This window comes from Suricata suricatta, chromosome 3 (genome assembly GCF_006229205.1).
Source record: "Suricata suricatta isolate VVHF042 chromosome 3, meerkat_22Aug2017_6uvM2_HiC, whole genome shotgun sequence".
Lineage (NCBI taxonomy): Eukaryota > Metazoa > Chordata > Mammalia > Carnivora > Herpestidae > Suricata > Suricata suricatta.
In genome coordinates this window covers 93,625,879-93,649,572 of record NC_043702.1, presented here as the reverse complement: position 1 = coordinate 93,649,572, position 23,694 = coordinate 93,625,879, and the positions used below count along the sequence as shown (strand labels likewise).

General features: G+C 39.9%; 1 protein-coding gene and 1 pseudogene across 2 annotated transcripts in view; one reads left to right on the top strand and one right to left on the bottom strand.

Annotated features, from left to right (window-relative positions):
• Nucleotides 1-502: 502 nt before the first annotated feature.
• Nucleotides 503-823, bottom strand: LOC115286534 (annotated as a pseudogene).
• A 13,478-nt stretch (nt 824-14,301) lies between these two features.
• The window catches only part of SLC35F5 (solute carrier family 35 member F5), a 37,473-nt gene continuing 28,080 nt past the window's right edge, over nt 14,302-23,694 (top strand). The window contains exons 1-5 of one of the 2 annotated variants that reach the window (XM_029934684.1): nt 14,302-14,604; nt 15,442-15,532; nt 15,666-15,807; nt 19,637-19,780; nt 22,973-23,035. In XM_029934684.1, the coding sequence (XP_029790544.1) occupies nt 14,565-14,604; nt 15,442-15,532; nt 15,666-15,807; nt 19,637-19,780; nt 22,973-23,035 (480 nt within the window). In that variant the 5' untranslated portion in view covers nt 14,302-14,564. Of the gene's footprint in view, nt 14,605-15,441; nt 15,533-15,662; nt 15,808-19,636; nt 19,781-22,972; nt 23,036-23,694 lie in introns of both variants that reach the window. The other variant, XM_029934683.1, reaches the window with a different exon arrangement.

The following is a 23,694-nucleotide window of genomic DNA, read 5'->3' as shown; positions in this document are numbered from 1 at the left end:
ATACTGCAAATTCTATCAAGTTAAACTCAACAAATAACCTTGAGTCAATAGCAGGAGATCAATTATAGCTTCATCCTAGGGTGCTTAGAGTAATCTTGGTTGAGAAACACTGGCTCAGAGGTCCTGACATATGGAGAACAGTAAGAGAAACGTGCCCAAGAGAAAGAATATCTTTGGGGTCATTGAGTGAACCCTAAGCCATACCCTGTCATGGTCTTTTGGAACTCAAAGGGCCAATGGAGAAGAAACCCAAGATATCTATCAACCCTCTCTGTAGTTTGGGACAAGTTGGTCTGCATTTAATACTGAGTCAAAAGAAGGAAAAGCTGTTTTTCCCAAAAAATCCACCCTCCTCCCTTTTTTTGTGTGAACACATTTCAGAATTTTAAGTAAACTGTTGCTGTGGCTGTTAGCTCCAGATCCATCCACCAGGAAGTGTGGTCCTCATTTGAAATGCCATCCAGTTCTCAAGGGGAACATCATCCTGGGGTCTGTCCTGTAATTACTGCAGAGCTCTAATCTGTTTTAGCCGCTTCAACAGCTCCCCACTCTGATGCATTTCCACTAGGTCCGTGCATCTGCCGATGCAGTCTTTACCGATAAAGACCCGAGGCACTGTTCTGGCGCCTGTGAGCTGTTCCAAATAATCTCGAATCTTGCCAGTGTCACTGGTGGCTGTGATATCGACAAATTCCAAAACCCCTTGTTTGAAGGGCAATTGGCTGAGGAGTTCTTGGGTCCTCCTGCAATAAGGGCAGGAGGGCTTGATGAACACAACCACCTTCCCGGGCTGGATTCTGCAGTTCACAAACTCTTCGGCCATGCTGACAAGCCGCCGCCTCCTGGGGAGGAATCCTCAATGGCAGGTATTGCTCTGAGTGTCCCAATAGTTTATTTTTGTTCTTGATTCCCTTGCCTTTGGGGATATGTCAAGTAGGAAATTGCTGTGGTTGAGGTCAAGGAGGCTGTTTCCTGCTTTCTCCTCTAGGGTTTTGATGGTTTCCTGTCTCACATTCATGTCCTTCATCCATTTTGAGTTCATTTTTGTGTATAGTGTAAGAAAGTGGTCTAGTTTCATTTTTCTGCATGTTGCTGTCAAGTTCTCCCAGCACCACCTGTTAAAGAAGCTGTCTTTTTTCCATTTGATACTCTTTCCTGTTTTGTCAAAGATTGATTGGCCATACATTTGTGGGTTCAGTTCTGGGTTCTCTATTTTATTCCATTGGTCTATGTGTCTGTTTTTGTGCCAATACCATACTGTCTTGATGATGACAGCTTTGTAGCAGAGGCTAAAGTCTGGGATTGTGATGCCTCCCATTTTGGTTTTCTTCTTCAATATTACTTTGGCTATTTGGGATCTTTTGAGGTTCCATACGAATTTGAGGATACTTTGTTCTAGCTTTGAGAAGAATGCTAGTGCAATTTTGATTGGGAGTTGATTGAATGTGTAGATTACTTTGGGTAATAATGACATTTTAACAACGTTTATTCTTTTGACCCATGAGCATGGAATATTTTTCCATTTCTTGGTGTCTTCTTCAATTTCATTCGTAAGTTTTCTATAGTTTTCATCACACTGATCTTTTGCATCTTCTGTTAGTTTATTCCTAGGTATTTTATAGTTGTTTGTGCAATTGTGAATGAGATCAGTTTCTCGATTTTTCTTTCTGTTACTTCATTATTCATGTATAAAAATGAAACCGATTTCTGTACATTGATTTTGTACCCAGCGACTGTGCTGAATTCATGGATCAGTTTGAGTAGGCTTCTGGTGGAGTGGGTTGCGTTTTCCATGTAGAGTATTATGTCATCTGCGAAGAGTGAACATTTGACTTCATCTTTGCCAATTCTGATGCCTTTTATTTCTCTTTGTTGTTTGATTGCTGATGCTAGGACTTCCAGCACTATGTTAAACAACAGTGGTGAGAGTGGACATCCCTGTTGTGTTCCTAATGTCAAGGGGAAAGTTCTCAGTTTTTCCCCATTGAGGATGATATTAGCTGTGGGCTTTTCATAAATGGCTTTTATGATGTTTATGTAAGTTCCTTCTATCCCAACTTTCTCAAGGGTATTTAATAAATACCCATTTGACAAATGGTATTTCTGAATCTATCAATTCAGAATGCTTTTTCTGAATCTATCCATGTCAAATGCTTTTTCTGAATCTATCCACAGAATCATATATTTTTTTCTTTCCTTTGTTAATGTGATGTATCACATTGATGGGTTTGTGAATATTGAACTATCCCTGTAATGCAGGAATGAATTCCACTTGATCATGGTGGATACGTCTTTTTATATGCTGAATGTTGAATTCGATTTGTTGAGTATTTTTGCATCTATATTCATGAATGATATTGGCCTGTAGTTCTCTCTCTCTCTCTCTCTCTCTCTCTCTCTCTCTTTGGGTCAGGTCTCTGTCCAGTTTGGGAATCAAAGTGATGCTGACTTCATAGAATAAGTCCAGAAGTTTTCCTTCTATTTCTATTTTTTGGAATATCTTGAGAAGAATGGGTATTAACTCTGCTTTAAATGTCTGGTAGAATTCCCCAGGGAAGCCATCTGGCCCAGGGCTCTTATTCATTGTGAGATTTTTGATAAATGATTCGATTTCTTCACTGGTTATGGGTCTGTTCATGTTTTCTATCTCTTCCCACTTGAATTTTGGAGGTGCTTGTGTGTTTAGGAACTTCTCCATTTCTTCTAGGTTGTCTAGTTTGTTGGCATATAATTTTTCATAGTATTCCCTGATAATTGCTTGTATTTTTGAGGGATTGGTTGTAATAGCTCCATTTTCATTCGTGATTTTGTCTATTTGGATGCTTTTTCTTTTCTCTTTTTGAAGCCTGGCTAGAGGTTTATCAATTTTGTTTATTCTTTCAAAAAACCAACTCTTGGTTTCATTGAACTGTTCAACTGTTTTTTGGGGGGAGGGCTCTATATTGTTTATTTCTGCCTTGATCTTTATTATTTCTCTTCGTCTGCTAAGTTTGGAGTGCTCTTGTTGCTCTCTTTCTAGTTCCTTTAGGTGTGCTGTTAGATTTTGTATTTGCTCTTTTTCTAGTTTGTTGAAATAGGCCTGGATTGAAATATACTTTCTTCTTAGGACTGCCTTTCTGCATCCCAAAGAGTTTGGATTGTTATATTTTCATTTTCATTTGTTTATATATTTTTTAAATTTTTTCTCTTATAGCAATTTCTTTTTTTAAAATCACCCAGGATATCGTCACTCCCTTGCTTAAAACTGACCAATGGCTTTTGACAGCATTAAGAAGGGAATCTTCACTTTTCACCATAAGCCTCAGGACTCTGCACATTGGGTGCCACTTGTCACTCCCATCTCATACCATTTTGTGTTGAACACCTGGCATTCTTTATTTTTTCTTAATTTTTAAATTTTTAAAAATTTCATTTATTTATGTTGAGAGAAAAAATGAGCAGGAAAGAGGGAAGAGACAGAGAATTCCAAACAGGTCTCATGCTGTCAGTGTGGAGCCTGATGCAGGGCTTGAACCCATTAACCAGGAGATCATGAACTGAGCTGAAACGAAGAGCTGGATGCTTAACCACACTTGGTCTTCTTTTGTAAACCCACCTGCTGATTCCTCCATGGGGTTGCTCTCCTCACAGCCTTCAGTTCTCCATTACTGGCTCAATCTCAGTCTTTGGAGCCAAAGTCACCTGGTTAGGCCTTTCCCTCACAGATCTATTGGAAATGAACATCTCCTAGTTACTAACACATCCCAGTGTTTACTTCCGTCTGAGCATTTATCACAATTCGTATTTGCTTATCTTTGTGCTTCTCCCTTCCAGAAAACAAACTTCATAATATAAGGGTTCGATTTGCTTTGTTTATTCTGTATCTCTAGATACCTTGAGGTTAATTCTTAGATGGTTCGGAATCTTAAATAGAGTATGGAACATAGTAGGCACTCAATAAATCTTTGTAGAGTCAGTGGCTATTTGTCCCATATTGTCTAGCAATGGTCATACAAGAGAGCATCAATAAATAATTTTTTTAAAGTTTTTTAATGTTTATTTCCTTTTTGAGAGAGAAAGAGAGAGATAAAGGTGTGAGTGGGGGAGGGTCTCTGAAGCAGGCTCCAAGCTCTGAGCTGTCAGCACAGAGCCGGATGTGGGACTCAAACCCACAGACTGTGAGATCATGACCTGAGCTAAAGTTGGATGCTTAACTGACTGAGCCACCCAGGTGCCCCAATAAATACTTTTTGTTCAATGGCCCTATGAGGGCCTCTGATAGAAAACAATACCTTGGCAGAATTATGTTTTGAGTTATAGTTCTACATTTTGTTCTTCAGAGTTACTAGGAATTACAAAATCATAAACTTGTGGTATAAAATACTTAGTGTAAGTAATATATATGTATATATACACACACTTCTATGTATATACATTAGTACAAAGTATTGCAACACTTTCTAAAGGATATCCTATGCATAAATGGCACACTTAGATATTTAAAAATTATAACATTACAAATAAACCTCACCTACTAACAGGTTTTCTGTGAGCTCCAGGAGCAAAACCAGGCCCTAGAAGGCGTGCCTGAAGCAATGGGCCCAGAACCATCTTAGGATTTCTCAGGGATGTAACTCTGGCCACAGAAGCATGTGCCCTTTGATAGAATTACTTCCTAGGAAACAGCCTTTCACTGGGTTTCGGGCAACTGAGAGCAGTGAGGTGGTTGTTTTCTGTGCCCCGCCCCCCCGCCCCCCCTTGGGGACAAACCAGGGGAATGAAAGTGATGGTGGAGAACAGCTGCTTTAAGGAATGGGCTCAGTCATTTTAGGTGACTAAGTATAAAAGTCTCCCTTTTTTAGACTTCTTAGTATTACGAAGTTGAATCTTTTTATGAATTAATTAATCTCAAAGGGGAGAGGAACTCTTTCATGATTCCAAAAGCTAAGCCTGCCTCCATCAGACAGATGGCTTTCAAGAGTCAAATAGGGACTGGACGAATCAAACTCCTACTACATGAACTGCCCAGCATGGCCAACGTGTTACAGGACACTATTTTTGGTACCTTTAGTTTATAACCTGAATTTACTCAGGCTTTCAAGTGGGTACACTTCATGTAGCAGCTAGATCTCTCGTTTCACAGGTTGCACTCTTATCTGCACACATCCATAACATTGGAGCTCAGACCCTGGAAAGAAGATCTCCTTTACCCCTCTAGTGATTTCTGGAGTCTAGATGCTCCAAGCATGGGCTCACACAAGAGCCTCCTCTCTCTTTTTAAAATATTTTTTTAAGTTTACTTATTTATTTTGAGAGAGAGAAAGAGAGCACGGGTAGGGAAGGGGCAGAAAGAGGTCGGGGAGAGAGAATCCCAAACAGGCTCCACACTGCCAGCACAGAGCCTCACGCAGGGTTCAGCTCACAAACCTGTGTGATTATGAACTGATCTGAAATCCACAGTCAGATGCTTAGCTGGCTGAGCCACCCAGGTGCCCCCCTCTCCTCTCTCTCTTTTGTTTAAAAACATTTTTGTATTGAGGTGAAATTCATTCAACATAAAATTAACTATTTTAAAGTGAACATTCAGTATATCTACAATATTTTGCAACCACCATTCACATCTAGTTTATAAATATTTTCATCATCCCAAAAGGAAGCACTAATCTCATTAAGCATTTGTTCCCTATTCCTCCTCCTCCAAGCCCCTGGCAACTGTTAATGTATGTTCTGTCTCTCCAGGGATTTATCTATTTTAGATATTAAAATTTTTTTTGTTTATTTATTTTGAGAGAGAGAGGGAGAAGAGAGAGGGAGGGGGAAGGGGGAGGGAAAGTGGGAGGAATGGGGGGCAGAAAGAGGGGGAGAGAGAATCCCAAGCAGGCTCCAAAACTCAGCACAGAGCCCACTATGGGACTCGATCTTACAACTGTGAGATCATGACCTGAGCCGAAATCAAGGGTCAGATGCTTAACTGACTCAACTACCCAGGTGCCCCTTGGATATTTTATATAAATGGAATCACACAATAGGTGACTTCTTGTGTCTGGTTTCTTTCACACTGGCAGAATGTTTCCAAGGTACATCCATGTTGTAGCATGGATCAGTTCTTAATTCCTCTGTCTGGTTGACTGGTATTCCATTATATAAATGGACCTCTATTCATTCGTTGGACATTTGGGTTGTGCTGTGGAATGAATGCTTGTGTCCAGCATTCAAATGTTGAAATGCTAATGGCCAATGTGATGGTATTAGTTGGGGCCTTTGGATGATACTTCATTCATGAGGAAGAAACCATAATGAATGGGATTCATGCCTTATGAAAGCAGCTCCAGAGAGATCTCTTGCCCTTTCTATCATGTGAGGGCAGTGAGAGATGGTCCTGGCTATGAAAGGGCCCTCACCCAAATACAACCAGTGCCTTCATTTTGAACTTCCTAGCCTCCAGAACTGTGAGAAGTAAATTTCTGTTATTAGTTACCCAGTTTGTGGTATTTTGTTATAACAGCCTAAATGGACTAAGGTTGCTTCACTTTGTGCCACTGTAAATGGTGCTGCTGTGACCATGCACGTACCTGTACACAAGCTTTCTCTTACTGGGTGAAACCACTATATTTGGGGGCACCACAGAGGCCTTCTACCTCTCAGCATCATTGTTGTGCTCCTGTGCACCCTCAATATGACACTGATGGCATCAAGGTTGTGTGGTTCTCGTTTTGTGTTTTGTGATCTTTTAGAATGCTGCTCATTTATCAATTTCTGATAGACTTTTGAAAGGAAGAAGCCCTTCTTTGTTACTTCTTTCTGCTAGTGTTCAGTGAGATTGATATGCTAGAAATGAGAATAATGTAAGATTTCACTTAACATTGATTACTTCCTCTTCTCTGAGGACCAAGACTTTCTTACAGGGCCACAGTCTTGCTCCCTGATTCTTTCTTTCTTAGGGTGAGCCAATTTTAAGAAAAACCTTGGTCTTCATGTACCTTCCAGAGTCCCAAATAATTCTAAATGTCATTTAGATTCCAGATCGAGCTTCTGTTACATAGAGATAAAAGGATTCATGCTTAAGCCTTCAATAATGGGTACATAATGGTTTAGATTAACTTGACTATATCAAATACATATGGCTATTTATTCAGATCTTTATTGGTTGTTGTGATTTTAAAATGTCCACAAATTTGATACTTCTCTCTATCGAATGTGGAGCTTAATTCTCATACCCCCCATCCTTTCTACCTCTCCATCCCTACTGTATATGGGCTGGACTTGGTGACTTGTTTCTAATGAGTGGAATATGGTGAAAGTGATGAAGTGGCTTTAGAAGCTAGGTCATAGAAAACACTGTGGTTTCTTCCTTGCTCTCCCTCATACTGCTTGCTCTGGAGGAACCCAGAGCATGGAGCCAGAGCATAGAGCAAGCCACCAGGTCATGAGGTCAGTTAAGTAGTCTGTGGAGAGGTTCACTAATGGAGGAACCCAGAGAATGGAACCCAGAGCATGGAGCAAGACACCATGTCATGAGGACACTTAAGTACCTGTGGAGAGGTTCACTAAGGGAGGAACTGAGGCCTCCTGCCCCTAGCCATGAGAGTTAGCCATCTTAAAAACAGGGCCTCTAGCCCCGTTCCAGCCTTCAGGTGATGGCAGCGCAGCCATCATCTGACTACAGCCTCATGAAAAAAAACCTTGAGCCAGAACCACAAAGCCAAGCCACTTCCAAATTCCTGACCCACAGAAACAGTGAAAATTTGTTACAAAGCAATATATAATTGTATATTTATTGAATGAACTAGACTTTGCTGGGTACAAACAGATAATAACATTATTCTTTCTTGGTTTTTCACCTAATAATATGCTTTCTTTCTTTGGTCTTTGCTTTCCAGGATGAAATAATAGGCATGTTTAGTTTTTCTGGACATTTTTAGATATTAAAAAGCCCCTTTTTGTCTAGTAATCTTATAATTTGAGCTCATATGCAATTAAAGTTTCACCCCTCTGCCAACTCAGGGATATATTTCAGGCCTGAAAGCATGTGGTTGGGAGGGAAGTGTGGTTGGTTTGTTTCCCATCTTGCTCTACTTCCTCTCACCCGCTCCCTATGCTGTGTCTGATGCCTCTGTGGGGAGAAGTTGGGTAGAGGAAGGAATACAGGTAAGGAACAGAAAAGGTTTCTGTCTTTCTTTTTCTAAAGCATCATATTGAGAAAAAAGAAATTCTGCATTTGTTCTCATACTCAAGTGCATTTCAGAGGACATCTGGAGGACAGTCATGTCTCTCTCTGGCAAGAAAGCTTAGTCTTCCTTGTGGATTTTGTGTACGTGTTTGTGTGCTGGTGGAAGTGAGGGGGAGGGGTTCTTCAGAACCTTCCAGCCCCAGTCACACTTGTCTACTTGTTGTTTGGTGGTATTATGCCATTTGGTGGCATACCTGGTGGTTACTTGATTGGTTTGGTGGTATTATGCCATTTGTGACCTCTGGGAATGGCACAGTGGTACACTCATTTGCCTGTACCAACTTACAAGAGCTAATTGTTCAATTATCAGGAATACTAGGTAGTTGTTAAATGCAGCCATCATTAAAAATTAAATTACACACAGACTTACAATTAAGTGTTTTAAAATAAAAGATAATAAATACTCATCACCTCCTACTTAACTACATTTTGCTATAATGTATGTTCCCAAGTTTACTCATGACTACTGCACCTGCATGGTGGATGTACTTTACAGTGGTCTTCCACTGGGCATCTTTTCCCAGTGCCACGCAGATGTCACATGGTTGGCATGAAGGTGGGCTGTGGTGGGAGTCTGGAGCCATGGAATTATACCTTGGAAGTCAGAAATGCTACAAATCTGGACCCTTTTCCTGAAGATCTAGTTGTTAAACCTCTACCAGAACATCATTCCCATGGTATATTCAAAATGCATATCTTCATTCTCCTGGAATGCCTCTGGTGGAAAATGTACTTGACCATTTACAACTTTCCCCCACATAGTTTTCTGTTCGGGATACCCCATTCATCTAGTCAGCCCTAGTATAGAGAGTCACCCCAAGTATCTCAAACTGCTCCTTCCTACGGGGTTCCTTTCTGGCTCAGGAGGAACTCACCTTCTTTTGCCTCACCTGAAAGTACAGGTCGTTCCCATCACAATTCCCTTTGCTTATCCTGCGGTGAGAGCAGCAAGCCTTCTGTGGGCTCCAGATGCATCCTGTCACTCTCAGATTTGGACACCAGGCCTTGTATTCCTCATTCTTGACAGAACATATGCCGACCTTTGAATGCTCTCTTGAAGTGCCTGCCCCCTTGGTTGGCTTGAAGAGAAGCTCACCTCCCAATTCCCTATGGGAATGCTGATGGGGATATTCAGATCACATGACAATTCTCTGTAAGCAAATATTTTCCCATCTTTTGAATCCTCACAGGGATCCTGAGTCTGCATATACAGCCTGAATACAGTGGTGTGCTGATGGCAAAACTGGAGTTGGACACCCCCTTTATAAGTCTCCCACAGACAGTCTGAGACCTCACCTTATACTGTCCTTGGTACCTACTGTTGATTCTGTGTTTTGGGGCCTCTGGTCAAAGCAGGAGAAAACAAGGATAGTCACAACTAACAATGTGCTACACATGTCTTAGCCGCAATCTGTTTTTTTTATTTCAAATCTTTTCGGTTGGGAGTTGAGGCAACTCAGGCTGTACAAAGGCCACATGGGCCTCATGGGTCGGTCGCATGGGCTGAGGGAGGGTTCCAGGGACTATGGGGCTCAGTCTGGGTTGTTTACTTAGTGCCTAGCAGCAGATGGGAGCTCAGCTGTTGGTGCAAATGATACGAGAGGAAAGATCCAAGGCTGTCCTGGATGAGTGATATCAGGTATCAAGTATCAGGAATAGAGCACAAGCCAAAGATGGGAGATATGAGAACAAGTTAGAAGCTGAGGAGGTCAAGATCACGTTGGGAAGTGGATATGGCCCTCAGAGAACTCCTCATTACCATGCTCTAGCCTGCTGGCATGGGCCACTCAGCTGGCTGGGACCTGGTCTGGTTTGAAGGCACAAGGTGGGCATGGACAGTGCCATTTTAAGTTCCTCGGGATCAGTTAGATTGATGGCCTTTAGCTTATGGTCTAGTACCTTGCTGATTATGTTTTGAATGGGAAGTTACAAGAGGAAGTAATATTCAAATTAAGACCCTTTTCAAAATGAGCATCAATCTGGTGGCTAAACACAGAGTGCTAATGGGATACTAGAGAAGTACATTTGGACTCAGTGTTTTCTAGCTTAGTAAATACCTGCCCTAATTACATGATCAGTTTTTCCTATAACGTGAATTTCGTGAAGGCAGGCTCCTCGCTGTACGCAAAGTCCACACAGTACTACCATACTGGTAAATGTCAAGTGGGTAATCAGTAATTTCTGATTTACTAAAAGTGTTTCTCTCCTATTTAAAATTCTTAGATTCCATCATATACAAAATAAAAGTCCAAACTCTCTGGCCTAGTTTCCAGAGCATGCTGCAACTTCAGAACTCATCTGCTCTGTCTCATTTCCCATTGCTTCTCTACATACATGCTGTGCTCTGCCAAATCAGTTTTATAACTTGCCTCTGGACCCACCTTTTACTGTTGCTCATGTAGGGGACCAGAATATGCCACCCCAAAAGATGCTACTTTGACATAAGGGTTATTTTGAGCTGGAGACAAAAGAGAACCAATTGATGCAGAGAAACGCCTTCCCAAGGCTTCCCTTATCTGACTAAAAGCAGAAATTTCTGAAAAATGAGGACTTTTATTAATACCCTTACCCAGGGAGGTTTCATGGCCATGAAGGAGATGGAAGGTCAGTGTCAAGATGAACCTGCATAAACCTTTATTCCATTAGTTTCTTTCATATATTTATCTTCCAATGGTTTAGTGCTCTTGAAAGTTTAATAAAACTCTTTTCCTGTTGTTTTGTTATTTCTCTATAAATTATTATTGTTCTGTTAAGATCCTGTATTAGCCCAAGTTCTAACCACCGCTTTGAGTTACTCTTCATTGAGGTGTCTCCTGAATGATGATTGTTGTACATGTTAATAAACTATTTTTCTTTAGTCAGTCTGTCTTCTGTCAGTTTAATTCTATACCATCTCAGCAGAAGAACCTAGGAGGGTAAGAGGAAAAATAATTTTTTCTCCCTCACATTCAGACTTTACTCTCTTCAAAAAAAAATCATTCTTCCCCCTTCTCCCTCATTAAATCCTACACATCACTAAAATGAAGCTCAGATTCTACCTGTTCCTAAGGCCTTCTCTACCTAGACTTGTTTGACGGGATCATGCCTTCAGAACTCTAGTCCATGCACTCAAGGACATGGCAATGAATGATCATCAATCAAGTACTGACTTGGCATGCATATCCTGTGTATGTTTGGAACCTTTAGTCAAATTTGTCTTGATATCTTGCTCATCTAACTTGCCTTTAAACCCTTTAAAATCTAAGACTTGGTTGTATTCAGTAAACCCTAGTACCTGAGATGTCTCAGAACCTCCTGAGTTTATGACTTTCCCTGAAGCATATGATTTACCCTATAAAATGCAGTAAGGGCCACATTCAAAAGCAGTCTTTTCTATACCACATTTTTTTTTTAATTGCAAACCTCAATCCATTAAACTATGTCTTGGAAGCAAATAAAATCAAATATTTATTGAGCATATGACCAGCATGCTGGTAGCTACTGCAGAGAATAGAATGATAGACTTCTGTGAGACTGAAAATACAAAGGGACAATGACCAGACCATAAATAAAAATAGGACTCTGACCTACAACCACTGCGGCAGTCAATCCAGAAAGCCAAACCACAATCTCTGCAGCGACTAGTCCCAAATGGCCAGTAACTCCTAGTCATTTATAATTTTACTAGAGCTTGAATTTGAATTGTAGTTTGAGGTTGGAGCATGGGAGAGTTAGCTAGTACTGCTCAGTACATACAGAACTTTGCTTTCATACTCATATTGTGACATTTATACTTTACGGGAGAAATTATACTCTCTAAATTTCTGGTGATTTTTTTTGAAGATGTTAGACTTAATACCTGATGAATCTTAAGGATCTACTTTTGAGAGATCTCAGTAAAGAGTGATCAATTTGAAGAGTAAAAGGGAAATTAATAAAAGTCAATCATTTAAGTCTGTGAGACTAGAATAAAGGTGGCATCAACTGACAGAAATGGAGACTTGGGAAAAGAATTAGGTATAAAAGTCGAGACTGCAGAAAGCTCAAGTTCATTCAAAAAATATTACTGCCAAGTATGTGCTAGGTACTGTTCTAGATGGTGAGGACATAATGGAGAATGACATTGATAAAAATCCTTGTTCTTGTGGAACTTCCTATATGAAAATGTAGACAGTTGGTATTTGGTGTGAGATTTTGAAGTTACTGAGGACTTCTCCTTGAGTATCTATTATCCAAGATCTATACTTGGCGTCCAAAGAAAGTGAAGCCTGAGATTAGGATGGTATCACAGCACAGAATTCACACCAGAGTCTGTGGTTACAGAGCAGTACAGCGGAATCTCCTTCAGAGGGCACTGGGAAAATGTTAATGGATGATTAACCTAGGATTGAAGACTGCTTCAGGACAGCTGGTCTAGAATTGCCCTATCTTCACTACCACAAGAATATCACAGCATTGTCCTTTAGCAGATGCCCTGAATATAGATGGTAATAATGGCAAGTTGCATTTTCATACATTTAAGAATCTATGATCTTTAGATCATCAGATGTCATTATATTATTTTTTCAATCTGTGTATTACAAATGTTGTAAATTATGAGCTTGACACCCTAAAGGATGTTAAAGAAAAGAATAAAAAGGCTGCTGATTAAATTACTTGCTATATGCAACCACATTTCCCCTAAGAAGTAATTTTAAGAACATGATTAAGATTTTTCCAACTCTGGATGGCAGGTTTCTGAATGATTTATTAGAGATGCTTGATACTGATCATTTATTAGAAACTGGTTGGATCAACACAAAAAATGTCCATTGGTATTGTTTCATTAGTCATCTAAATACGTGATTTCAGTGAAACAAGATTTAAAAGAATTAAGAAATGCAGTATATTGTCACTATGGAAGCAAGAAAGTTTAATTTCTTCCTATTGTACCAGAAGATGTTAAAAATGCACTGGTGGTGGATAACTCCAGTTAACCCTTTAGTCTTGTTTTTCTTTTCTAAGTACAAGTTAAAGCATTGGCCAAGCATTTTTTATGGGATGGTCAAAAGATAGTTAAGAAGAAAAAATCTATACAGCTTACTATTTACATTTGTGGAGTTCCATGAGCCATGAATTGATCTAAGCCCTTCACATTTGTAAACTAATGTAATCCTGGTGCACGCGCGCGCGCACACGCTCATATATATCTAGAATGAGTGTGTACATACATGAGTGTGTATGTATATAAAGATGAGGTGTTATACCCAAGTTTCCAATATTGTCCTCAAAAACCAGAGACCGCCAGGGAGACCGAGTCACGCACGCAAAAGCAAAGGGCTTTATTATTACGGGCTTATAAGCTCCGGTACAGGGGTCTAATCATTATAGCATAACATCAATGGCAGTAACTTTAACCAATTACAGAGTGGATCCAGGACCCTCACCTGGGGCATAGCTTCTATCTTTAGGCCTGCCCTTAGAAATATTAAAGGTGTTAACTGGCCTTTCCTGATTGGGTGTTACAAGGGTTGTCCCTCCTTCCTCGGGCAATATGTGCCCTTCTATTGTCTAATGATTCTGAGAAACTGACACTTAGGCCTCCAAGGTCAGAGTCAGTTTGATTCAGACCTGTGTCCTTACAGAGGCAGGTGCCATCACTTTTGTATGTGAGAAAACAGAGAGAGTCAAGGAGGTCAAGTAGATTTCCCCTAGGGACACAGCTTCTACCTCCAAGAGCTGGGATTTAGTTGACCCACAAAAGGTTCCAGAAAGCAAAAGTTCTCCCAAGCCACTTTGCTTTCAGGTCCTCTCCAACTCTAGGAAACGGAGTTGCTAGCTTTGGTTTTAGGGCGGGGCCATGTGGAACCTCAGCCACCTCCCTCGGCCTTCATTCCGCCCCAGCCACCCACGGCCGCTTCGCTTCTCTTCACCACACCCCGCTTTATATCTTCGATCTCCACTCCTCCCCTGCGCCAGGGACCGGTCTTCTAGCTCGCCGACCAGGAAGCCGAAGTACTCCGCTCCACCTAGCGAGTCACCTTGGAGACGCGCCCACGCGGGGTCCGCCGTCGCGCCGCCATGACGTAACCCCAGCGCCGCCGCCATGGGGCTGGGGGGCGGGGCGGCGAGGCTGGCTGGCCGGCTGGGGGCGTGGCCGCGGTCCAGCTCGGGGCCTTCGCGGCCATCGCTGTCTGCGCGGTCCCTTCCCCTCGCCCACTCCCGCCCTTCTGGGCCGAGTGGGGTTGGGTGGCGTTGGCAGCCTCGCCCCGAGGGACACCGCAGCTTCAGGTGCCGGGCCTCCAGCGCAGCGTAATGTCAGGCGCCACGGCAGCTCTGTGAGTCCGAGGCCGCGGCCGTGGCGCTGGGCGGCGGCGGGTCCGGGCCGAGGCCGCTCATGGTGCCGCCACGACACCAACGCGGGGCAGGAAGGCCAGGTAGGAAGGCAGGGGAGGGCCCCGAAACCGGCACCGAGTGCCCACGGACGGCCCCACCCCCGGCTGTTGGCGGCGGTCGGAGCGCCCCGGACGGGATGGTACTGGTCTCCAAGGGGCGGCGTGAGGGGAAGGCTGATAGGGGCGTGTGAGCCTGCTCCGGACTCAGGCACTAGTGGGAGCTGCTGGGGCGCCGCCTCCGGGCTTTTTCTCACTCCCTGAGGAGGCGTCACCCGCTTAACTTTTTTTCTCCCCTCGCTCAAATGTAGAGGATTCCCTCTAACAGCTGTTTCCTCACTAGTCTCGTGAATTCCTCTTTCGATCTCGAGAAACTCGAAGCGGTGACAGGCAGGGGTGGGGCGGGGGGAGCGTGAAGTATCCTCCCCCTCGATCTACCACGTGAGGCGATTGGGAGCGTGCCCCCCAGACTCACAACGAATTACTTCCTCTTTAATAATCAGACTCCCCTTCCGAGAGAGAGACACTTAGAAACAGGCGCGAGTCTAGACGTTGTCCCCTCTGGTGGATTCCTCCGTAGGGAGAGGCGAGTGGAGTTGAAGTATTTATGAAACTTGGAGGAGCTATGTACCAGCAGCTGTTGTTAAACGTTGCCGTTTGTTGAAGATTGCCCTTTTTTCCCCAAACCCTGACCTGTGTACTTTTCTGAGTATAATTTGAAATAATTCAGCGGATACCATTAGAGGCTAGAGAACAGTGTCAGTTGTATTGAACACACTTTGGTATTTTTCTTTTCATTTGTTCATTTTGAATTTTAAGAGTGAAAAAGAAATGATGAGTCGTCGATGTTTTCGTAATCATCATGTTTTTGGTTGTTTTTAGGAGCGCTGAGTTCTTTACCTCCTTTTAGACTCAGATCTGCCAAGGTTTCAGGCATTGCTGTTGAAGATCTCAGAAAGGCCTTCAAGATAAGGTAATGCCCATTTGCCGTGTGACCTTCACGCTGAACATGAGCTAACCAGCGGCTGTTTCCCTAGGCTAATCTCATGTTCTACGGTTATCTTTGAAAATCTTCTCTAATGGGATCTGTGTTTTCTACAAAGCAGACTGCAAATGGTGTGCGTATTTATCATGAACCGGATGAACGCCCAGAGCAGTGGTTTCACTCAGCGCAGGCGGATGGCCCTTGGGATTGTTATTCTCCTACTTGTTGATGTGATATGGGTGGCGTCCTCCGAGCTTACTTCGGTACGTAATCCCGTGTAGGGGCGATGCTGCCTTCTAGTAGTGCTGCTGTTCATCTGTGGTGTTGCTCTCATCGTTTCCAGCCCTCCTGCTGACTTAACCCAGTGTTTTGGGGGCGCCTGGGTGGCTCAGGAGGTTAAGCCTCCAACTTGGGCTGAGGTCATGATTTCACCGTTCCTGAGTTCCAGCCCCGTGTGGGGCTCTGTGCTGACAGCTCAGAGCCTGGAGCTGCTTTGGATTCTGGGTCGCCCTCTCTCTCTGCCCCTGCCCTGCTCATGCTCTGTCTTTCTCTCCTTCAAAGATAAAATCAACATTAAAAAAAATTTTTTTTAAACAGTATTTTGAATGGTGAATTACTTATATTTTCTCTGATAAGTGAATTTGTGTCAATCCAAGTTGAAGCAAAAGATACTTTTTTTTGTATCATACAGTTTTCTTCTATCTTCTAGAGACTTAATTTCAAAAATGAGACTTTGTGCATCTTTTCCTAATATTTGAATATGTATCTGTTGTTTTTTCCTAAATTCAGGGTTTTTTTTCATTTTTAAATACTGTTTTCTAGTGGAACAAGTATGTAGGATGCAAAACCACTTGTCACCATTTACTGGATAGTAAGAATGCTTTTGGACAAATGAGTGAAAGTGATCAGAGTTTTTACTATTGTGCATAAGCATGAGTGTGTACATGTTTATACATTTGCTGATTCAAACATTGTGAAATACATGGTACACAGTGCATTCCATTAAATTTTGTTTTACCTTTATCAGCCCTCTTCATAGTAATGTGCTATTTTGAATGCACAAAGTAGTTTTTCTTTCTAATTTAATGTGTACTTTTTTCTGTTTAGTTAATAATCTCTATAAAAAGGCAATTTGACTTTCAGAAATTACTTCTTTTCCGCTTAACTTGTTGCACTCTTGAGGCTAATACAAGGAAACTAGCATTTACAAAATGAACTTTAATGTAAAAAGAAGCAGTTTGCTACTGCTGGTCATCTCACATCATAGCTAAGTAAATAATTGACATTGTGGCCAATGAATAAATAAAATTTTAGCTGTTTTGGAAGTAGGCTCTGAAATACAGCAGCCATTTATTTTTCACTCTTCTATAACAGTTTTTTTAGATTAACATTTTATAGTTTAAGCACAAAGAAATCTCTTTAATGTTGACAGTGAAATATCTATCTTTAAAACTTGATTTCAGTTTTAAATAAATGGTCTGATTTTTATTTATTTGGTAATAAAATTTAGGACAGAAGAAGGGTGCCTGGGTGGCTCAGTCGGTTGGGTGTCTGGCTTCCTCTCACGTCATGATCTCATAGTTTGTGGGTTCGAGCCCCACATCAGGCTCTGTGCTCACAGCTAGCTTAGAGCCTGGAGCCTGTCTTCAGATTCTGTGTCTCCCTCTCTCTCCTACCCTCCCCTGCTCATGCTGTGTCTCTCTCTCTCAAAAATGGATAAACCATTAAAAAAAAATAAATAAAATTTAATACAGAAGAGAACCTGATCAAATTATAATTTAAGCAAACCCTATCTGTTAATAAGAAAATATTTTATAATTTTGTTATCCAAGAGCGTATGTGATATGTCTAGTTCTTCAGTAAAATATGCTCATCAAACTTTTGAGATATATTGTGTATTTCAACAAGAAAAATCTTTTTATTTTAAAAATTTTCCAACATATACAAAATAGAGAGAATGGTATAATTTACCCTCATATATGTGACAATTATCAATTTTGCCAATCTTCTCTTAACAGTGTCTCCCCAGACATGTTTTCCTGGAGTATTTTAAAGCATATTCTAACTACTTGTCCTTTCACCTGTAAAGTTTTTCATATTCATCTGAAACTGAAAGGTCCTAATTTTTAAAAATATAATCACTCTGCCATTAACATATCAAAGTTAGTTATAATTTTTTAAAATCATCAGATACCTGGTCCATATTCTAATTTCTTTTAATTCACTTTTGTTCCTTAACTGTATTCCCCCACGCCTGTCTTTTTTTTTTTTTTAATCATGCTATTAATTTGTTGGAAAAACTGGATCATTTTTCCTGTAGGATATATCACATTCCAGTGTCACAGCAAGACTGCCATTAGCCTGGGTGGCTCAGACAACAAACATTTATTTCTCACATCTGTGTCCAGGAGAACTCAAGATCAAGGCACTGGCAGATGCAGTGTCTGGTGAGGACCTGCTTCCTGTTTCTTAGGTGGCAGTGTTCTCAGTTTCCTCTCAAGGCAGAAAGGGCAGGTGTCTATAAGGCACCAGTTCCATCCATTAGGGATCTGTCCCCATGACCTAGTTATCTCCAAAGGCCCCACCTCCTATTCCCATCACATTGGGGGTTAGGATTTTAACATATGAACTTGGGGAGGACACACATATTCACACATATTCATAACACACACATTCCAAATTTGGCTGATTGTTTCCTTGGGGTGTCATTTAACTTGCTCCTTCTTTTTTCTTACTTCCTGTAAAATGATGCTTAGGTGTAAAGTCTTGATTTGATCCAGGTTCAGTTTTTAGGAAAAAATACCCTGATGGGGCTTTGACAACACATGAGTCACAAATACTGTGGGTGATGCCAACTTTGGCACTATAGAGTTTCTTGTGAACATTTACATAATAGTCGATTATCCATATGATTATTGCCTAGATGGAGTATTTCATTTGGGATTGTAAAATGATGGTTTATCTAAGGATCATCACTTCTACATTTATCAGCTGGAATTCTTTAAGGAGAGCTTTCCACAACTACTATGTGGTTATCCTTAAACATGATCCATATAGGAAGGGTTGAATACATTTTGATTCTTTTGTTCATTTTGGAGTAAAGTTGCATAGCAACTTCCAGTAATAGAGTATCATTATACATTCATGGATTTTTGTATATTTACTGTTTTAGACAATTGTAGTTACTGCGTTTTATGCTTAAACTGGCCTGTCTTTGACCAGTGGGGGCCTCTTCAAATTGGCTCTACTGTCCTGTCAGTATGACCCTATTAATCTTTTACATCCTATTTGCTTTCTGGTGCAAGATGCCCCATGCGCATCTGGTACCTTTCCTGCTCTATACTTGGATTTGGTCATTTCTTTAAGAACCCATGGTTTCATTTAGTGCAAGATGATACAGATTACCGTCAGGATTCTATAGGTGCTTATTCCTTCTGGGTCATTTTTTTCCTGGCCTTTCAGTGTACATAACTAGGAATATTTTTTAGGAAACAAGAAAATCATGAATTCTAATTTAAATGAAGATGACAGGTTTTATGTAATTTTCTAACAATATTAAACTTCATGCAGTTTTATTTATACACTATTCTGCTTTATTACCTTCCATTATGCTGTTTCCTCTAGGCTATTTTTCAGCTCCCCACACACAGCTCAAGAATAGCTTCTCTTAGGAAACTTCCATAATCCTCAAAATGATGTGTCTCCCTTTGGTAATTCCATGGTACCTGTATACCCCTGCTGTAGTACTTAACATATTATGTTGTGTTCTTTTCATAAATAAATGAAAAGAAAGGCTGTCTTATTTTTCCTTACCCCCCTAGCACAAGTACTCTTGCATACTAGGTTTTTAATGAATATTGAACAGAACATTTTTTGGGGGGAGTTGTTGCTGTTTTGTTTGGGAATATTCTTTGTATACAAGCAAATGCAGTATTTAGAAATAAGCATATAGTATTTTTATAATACTTTTTGACTTTCTCTTCCTCATGAACTTCTAGATTTAAAAATCATGTAATGGGCTTATTTTATTATTAGAGATAAATAATAAAGTTTAAAGTCATCTCATAGTTTATATAAATTTTTCCTCTACAGTATGTTTTTACTCAGTACAACAAGCCGTTCTTCAGCACCTTTGCAAAAACATCTATGTTTGTTCTATACCTCTTGGGCTTTATTATTTGGAAGCCATGGAGACAACAGTGTACAAGAGGATTTCGAGGAAAGCATGCTGCTTTTGTAAGTTTTAAATTTTAAGTGCTTATTGGAAAGGGGATTTATGTTTTTAAAGTGTAAAGTTAGTAGTGTCTCAAAGGACTGTCAGATTTCAAGTTGTTAAAGTGAGTGAAGATAATATAAGAGAAATCTACTTTTGTTCACAATTTTAAATTTATTCTTCTAATCTGCTTGGTATCAGATATCTTGTGAGAAATCAAAGGTGCATAATCACTTTTTTTCTGTTACCTCATAACATCCTTTGAGTTGTTAAAAATTATTGAGCTTGCCCAAATCAATCAATATGGAGATGACGATGAAAGCGAGAAATAAGAAGAATATCTGGAGTTCTTGGTCATTTGCAGACTGGATGAATAGCATCTAATTACTTGTAAAGTTGATTATAGAGATAAAGTAATTCAAGGTTTTATTTATTAAGAAGAAAAATGCATTTTTTTAGGCCGTGTTTTCAGATGTTTGGCTCACCAAATTATATTCTTTCATTGATGTAACATAACATGCTGATTGAGTTGAAAGAAATGGCAATTATCTTCCTTGTAGAAAGTAGAAACTGAATGTTTGAGAATGAAGAATAAAAAACTGCCTCTTACATTCTTTTTCCCTTTTTCTTTTCTCTTGTTTTAAAATTGTGATAGAATATACATAACATCAGATTAACCATTGTAGCCTCTTTTCTCTTTCCCCTCTTTTTTTAATTGTAGTTAGGTTATATGTAGCATAAAATTTACAGTTTTAACCATTTTTTACTATTGAGACAGAGAGAAATAGAGCATGATAAGGGGAGGGTCAGAGAGAGAGGGAGACAGAATCTGAAGCAGGCTCCAGGCTCTGAGCTGTCAGCACAGAGCCCAATGTGGGGCTCGAACCCACAAACTGTGAGATCATGACCTGAGCCGAAGTCAGACCCTTAACCAACTGAGCCACCCAGACACCCCAGTTTTAACCATTTTTAAATGTATAGTGGCATAAGGGTGCTTTGGTGGCTCAGTCAGTTGAATATCCAACTTTGTCTCAGATCATGAATTCAGGGTTTGTGGGTTTGAGCCCTGCATCAGGCTCACTGCCATCAGCACGGAATTGGATTCAGATCCTCTGTTCCCTTCTCTTTCTGCCCCTCCCCCACTTGTGCTCACACTTTCTCTCTCAAAACTAAATTAAAAAATAAAAATAATTGTATAGTGGCATATAGTGAACATTTTAAATGTTCATGGGCATTAAGTCATTCACTTTGCTGTGCAGTCATCACCACTGTCCATCTCCAGGACTTTTTCATCATCCTGAGCAGAAACTCTATCCATTAAATAATGACTAACTCCCATTCCCCCCACTTTTTTTTTTTTTTTCTGTTTTTATATTTATTGTTGAAAGACAGAGACAGCGCGAGCAGGGGAGGGTCAGAGAGAGAGAGAGATGCAGAAGCTGAAGCAGCCTCCAGGCTCTGAAGTAGCTGTCAGCACAGAGCCTGACGTGGGGCTCGAACCCATGAACCTTGAGATCATGACTTGAGTGGAAGTTGGACGCTTAACCAACTGAGCCACCCAGGCACCCCACCCCCCACTTTTTTATGTGTATTATTTATGTGCATCGACTAGTATAATTTCTTGTCTTTTCTAAGGAGCGCTTTCTGTTTTTTACTTTGCAAAAGTAATACATGTGTATTATAGAAATGCATATACCTTGTAGTATTACATGTAGGACTACGTTATGTGTATATAAAATATGCATATTACTGAAAATTTAGAAAATACAGGGGGGAAAAAAGAAAATAAGAAATTCCATCATTCAGGAAATAACCCCAGAGTATTTTGCATATATCCTGCCATTCTTTTTCATGTGTATATTTTTATTTTTTATAAATTGGAATTGTGCTCTTATGTCCTGTTTTACAGTTGGCTTTCTGTTCTTAGTGGTATATCATGAACAGCAATTTAATATTCCTAGAACATTTTTTAATGTTAAATATTTTTATAGTAGTGATAAATGTTCATTGTTGAAGTCAAATTATGGTAACAAGAAGAATAAGAATAGTCTGTCCATAATCTCACCATTCTACCACCACTATATATATTTGATACTCTCTAGAGCTATGTATTTATATGCATATATTTAAAATTATAGTAGAAATAAGCTTAGTTTATGTCATTGTCAACCTGATTTTACTTTTCATGTAACAATATATCATGAATACTTTTCCAGGCTAATAAATAAACATTTGTTATTGTCTTTTCTATTTTATTTAACTTTTCCTTGATAATTAGATTTTTCACTTTTTATTTTGATGTAAGTAAATAGGAATATTGTTATACACATCTGTAGTTACTTACTTATGATAAATTCTCCAAAGCATAACTGCTGGATAAAGCAGTAATGCCGTTTTTCAGGCTTTTGTTTCTTATTACTAAATTATCGTCTATAATTCATTTCTCTGTTAACAGTGCATGAGATTGAATCCTTACAAAAACCCCAACATTTACCAATTTGACAGGTGAATGGTGATACTTTGTTTAATCCGCATGTTTTTGGTAGCTTTTTTCTTTTATTTGTTGCATAACAGAATTCTCCCTTGAGTTATCTGTATCTTGTTTGTTTTTCTACATTGACTCCTTCTTACTGACTTACAAGAATCCTTTAAGAGACTGGGCTCTGGCATTTGAATCTTGTTCTGTCATTTGCTGATTGTGTGACCTTCAGCAAGTTGTTTAACCTCTTCAGCCTTTACGCAGGGATAATAGGGTATCTATGGGTATGAATAAAAGCATGCTTATGCAGACCTCGCCCAGAGTTCTCCAAGTGTGGTCCAGGCCCTGAGATCCATTTAGGGGGGTCTTGGTATTACTACTGTTATCAGTGTAACCCTAAGATGTTATTTGTCTTTTTTACTAACCCACCCATCCTTTTCCTGTTGATCTGAACTATTATAATAGTATTGTGAAAAGGTCCTAAGTTTTGTATTTAGACTGACTTGGGTTTTAATCCTGTCTCTGTTACTTAGATGAAATCTCTCAGTTTCAGTTTCTTCATTAGTAAAATGAAATTGATAATACCTACCCTGCATGATTGAATACTATTATTTTTAATAATTACACTCTTACTGGTGTACTCTGGATTTTTTATTCTGTTCCTTTGAGCTGTGACTGACAGCAGCCTTACTTTATAACATGAGTTTAGTTAAGTTTTATGTCCCATTATCTGTAGTTTGCAGATGCTGAAGGTTACTTTGCTGCTTGCACAACAGATACAACTATGAATAGTTCTTTGGTAAGTGCTTTTTTTTTCTCATCAGAAGTGGAATGGGTGGAACTGAGCCATGACAGGAAGTACCGAAATAGCTTTATAGCACCACTATTTTAAGATGGAGATCTATCTTAATATTCGGTGCCTTCCATAAGAATTGTAATTTAGTGCTTTGTTTCCTGGGAACAAAAAGTAAGCATTTCTGCCTTCTGGGGAGAGAGGGGAAGAGTACTTTGGTTATGGAGTGAAAATATAAGGGACAGTCCTTTGTCCTTTGTTTCTCACTGACTTTGTCACTTTGTGTTCATTATTACTATTATCACTTAGGAGCAAATATTTTTGCTGGATACTGAGAATATGTAAGCAGATTATTCCACAAACTTTTTACACAAATTTTAAGGACACTTAATATTTTCTAAGCACTTGTTCCAGGCTCTAGAAATATAGCTTATGTTCTAGTGTGTGAGTGTGTGTGTTTGGAGAGGGAGGAAGAGACAGATAATAAGTAAACAAGTAAAGTAATTAACCTATTCACTTATTTTAAGCATTTATAATCTAGTTGGAGAGAAAGTATATAGAAATCTGGTCTTTTTGGATCATCGCTAAGGCTTCTCTTTAAAATGTATTATTCCAGATGTGGCATTCTATCTTGTAAAAATTATAATGTTACTCTAAAGTTTTAA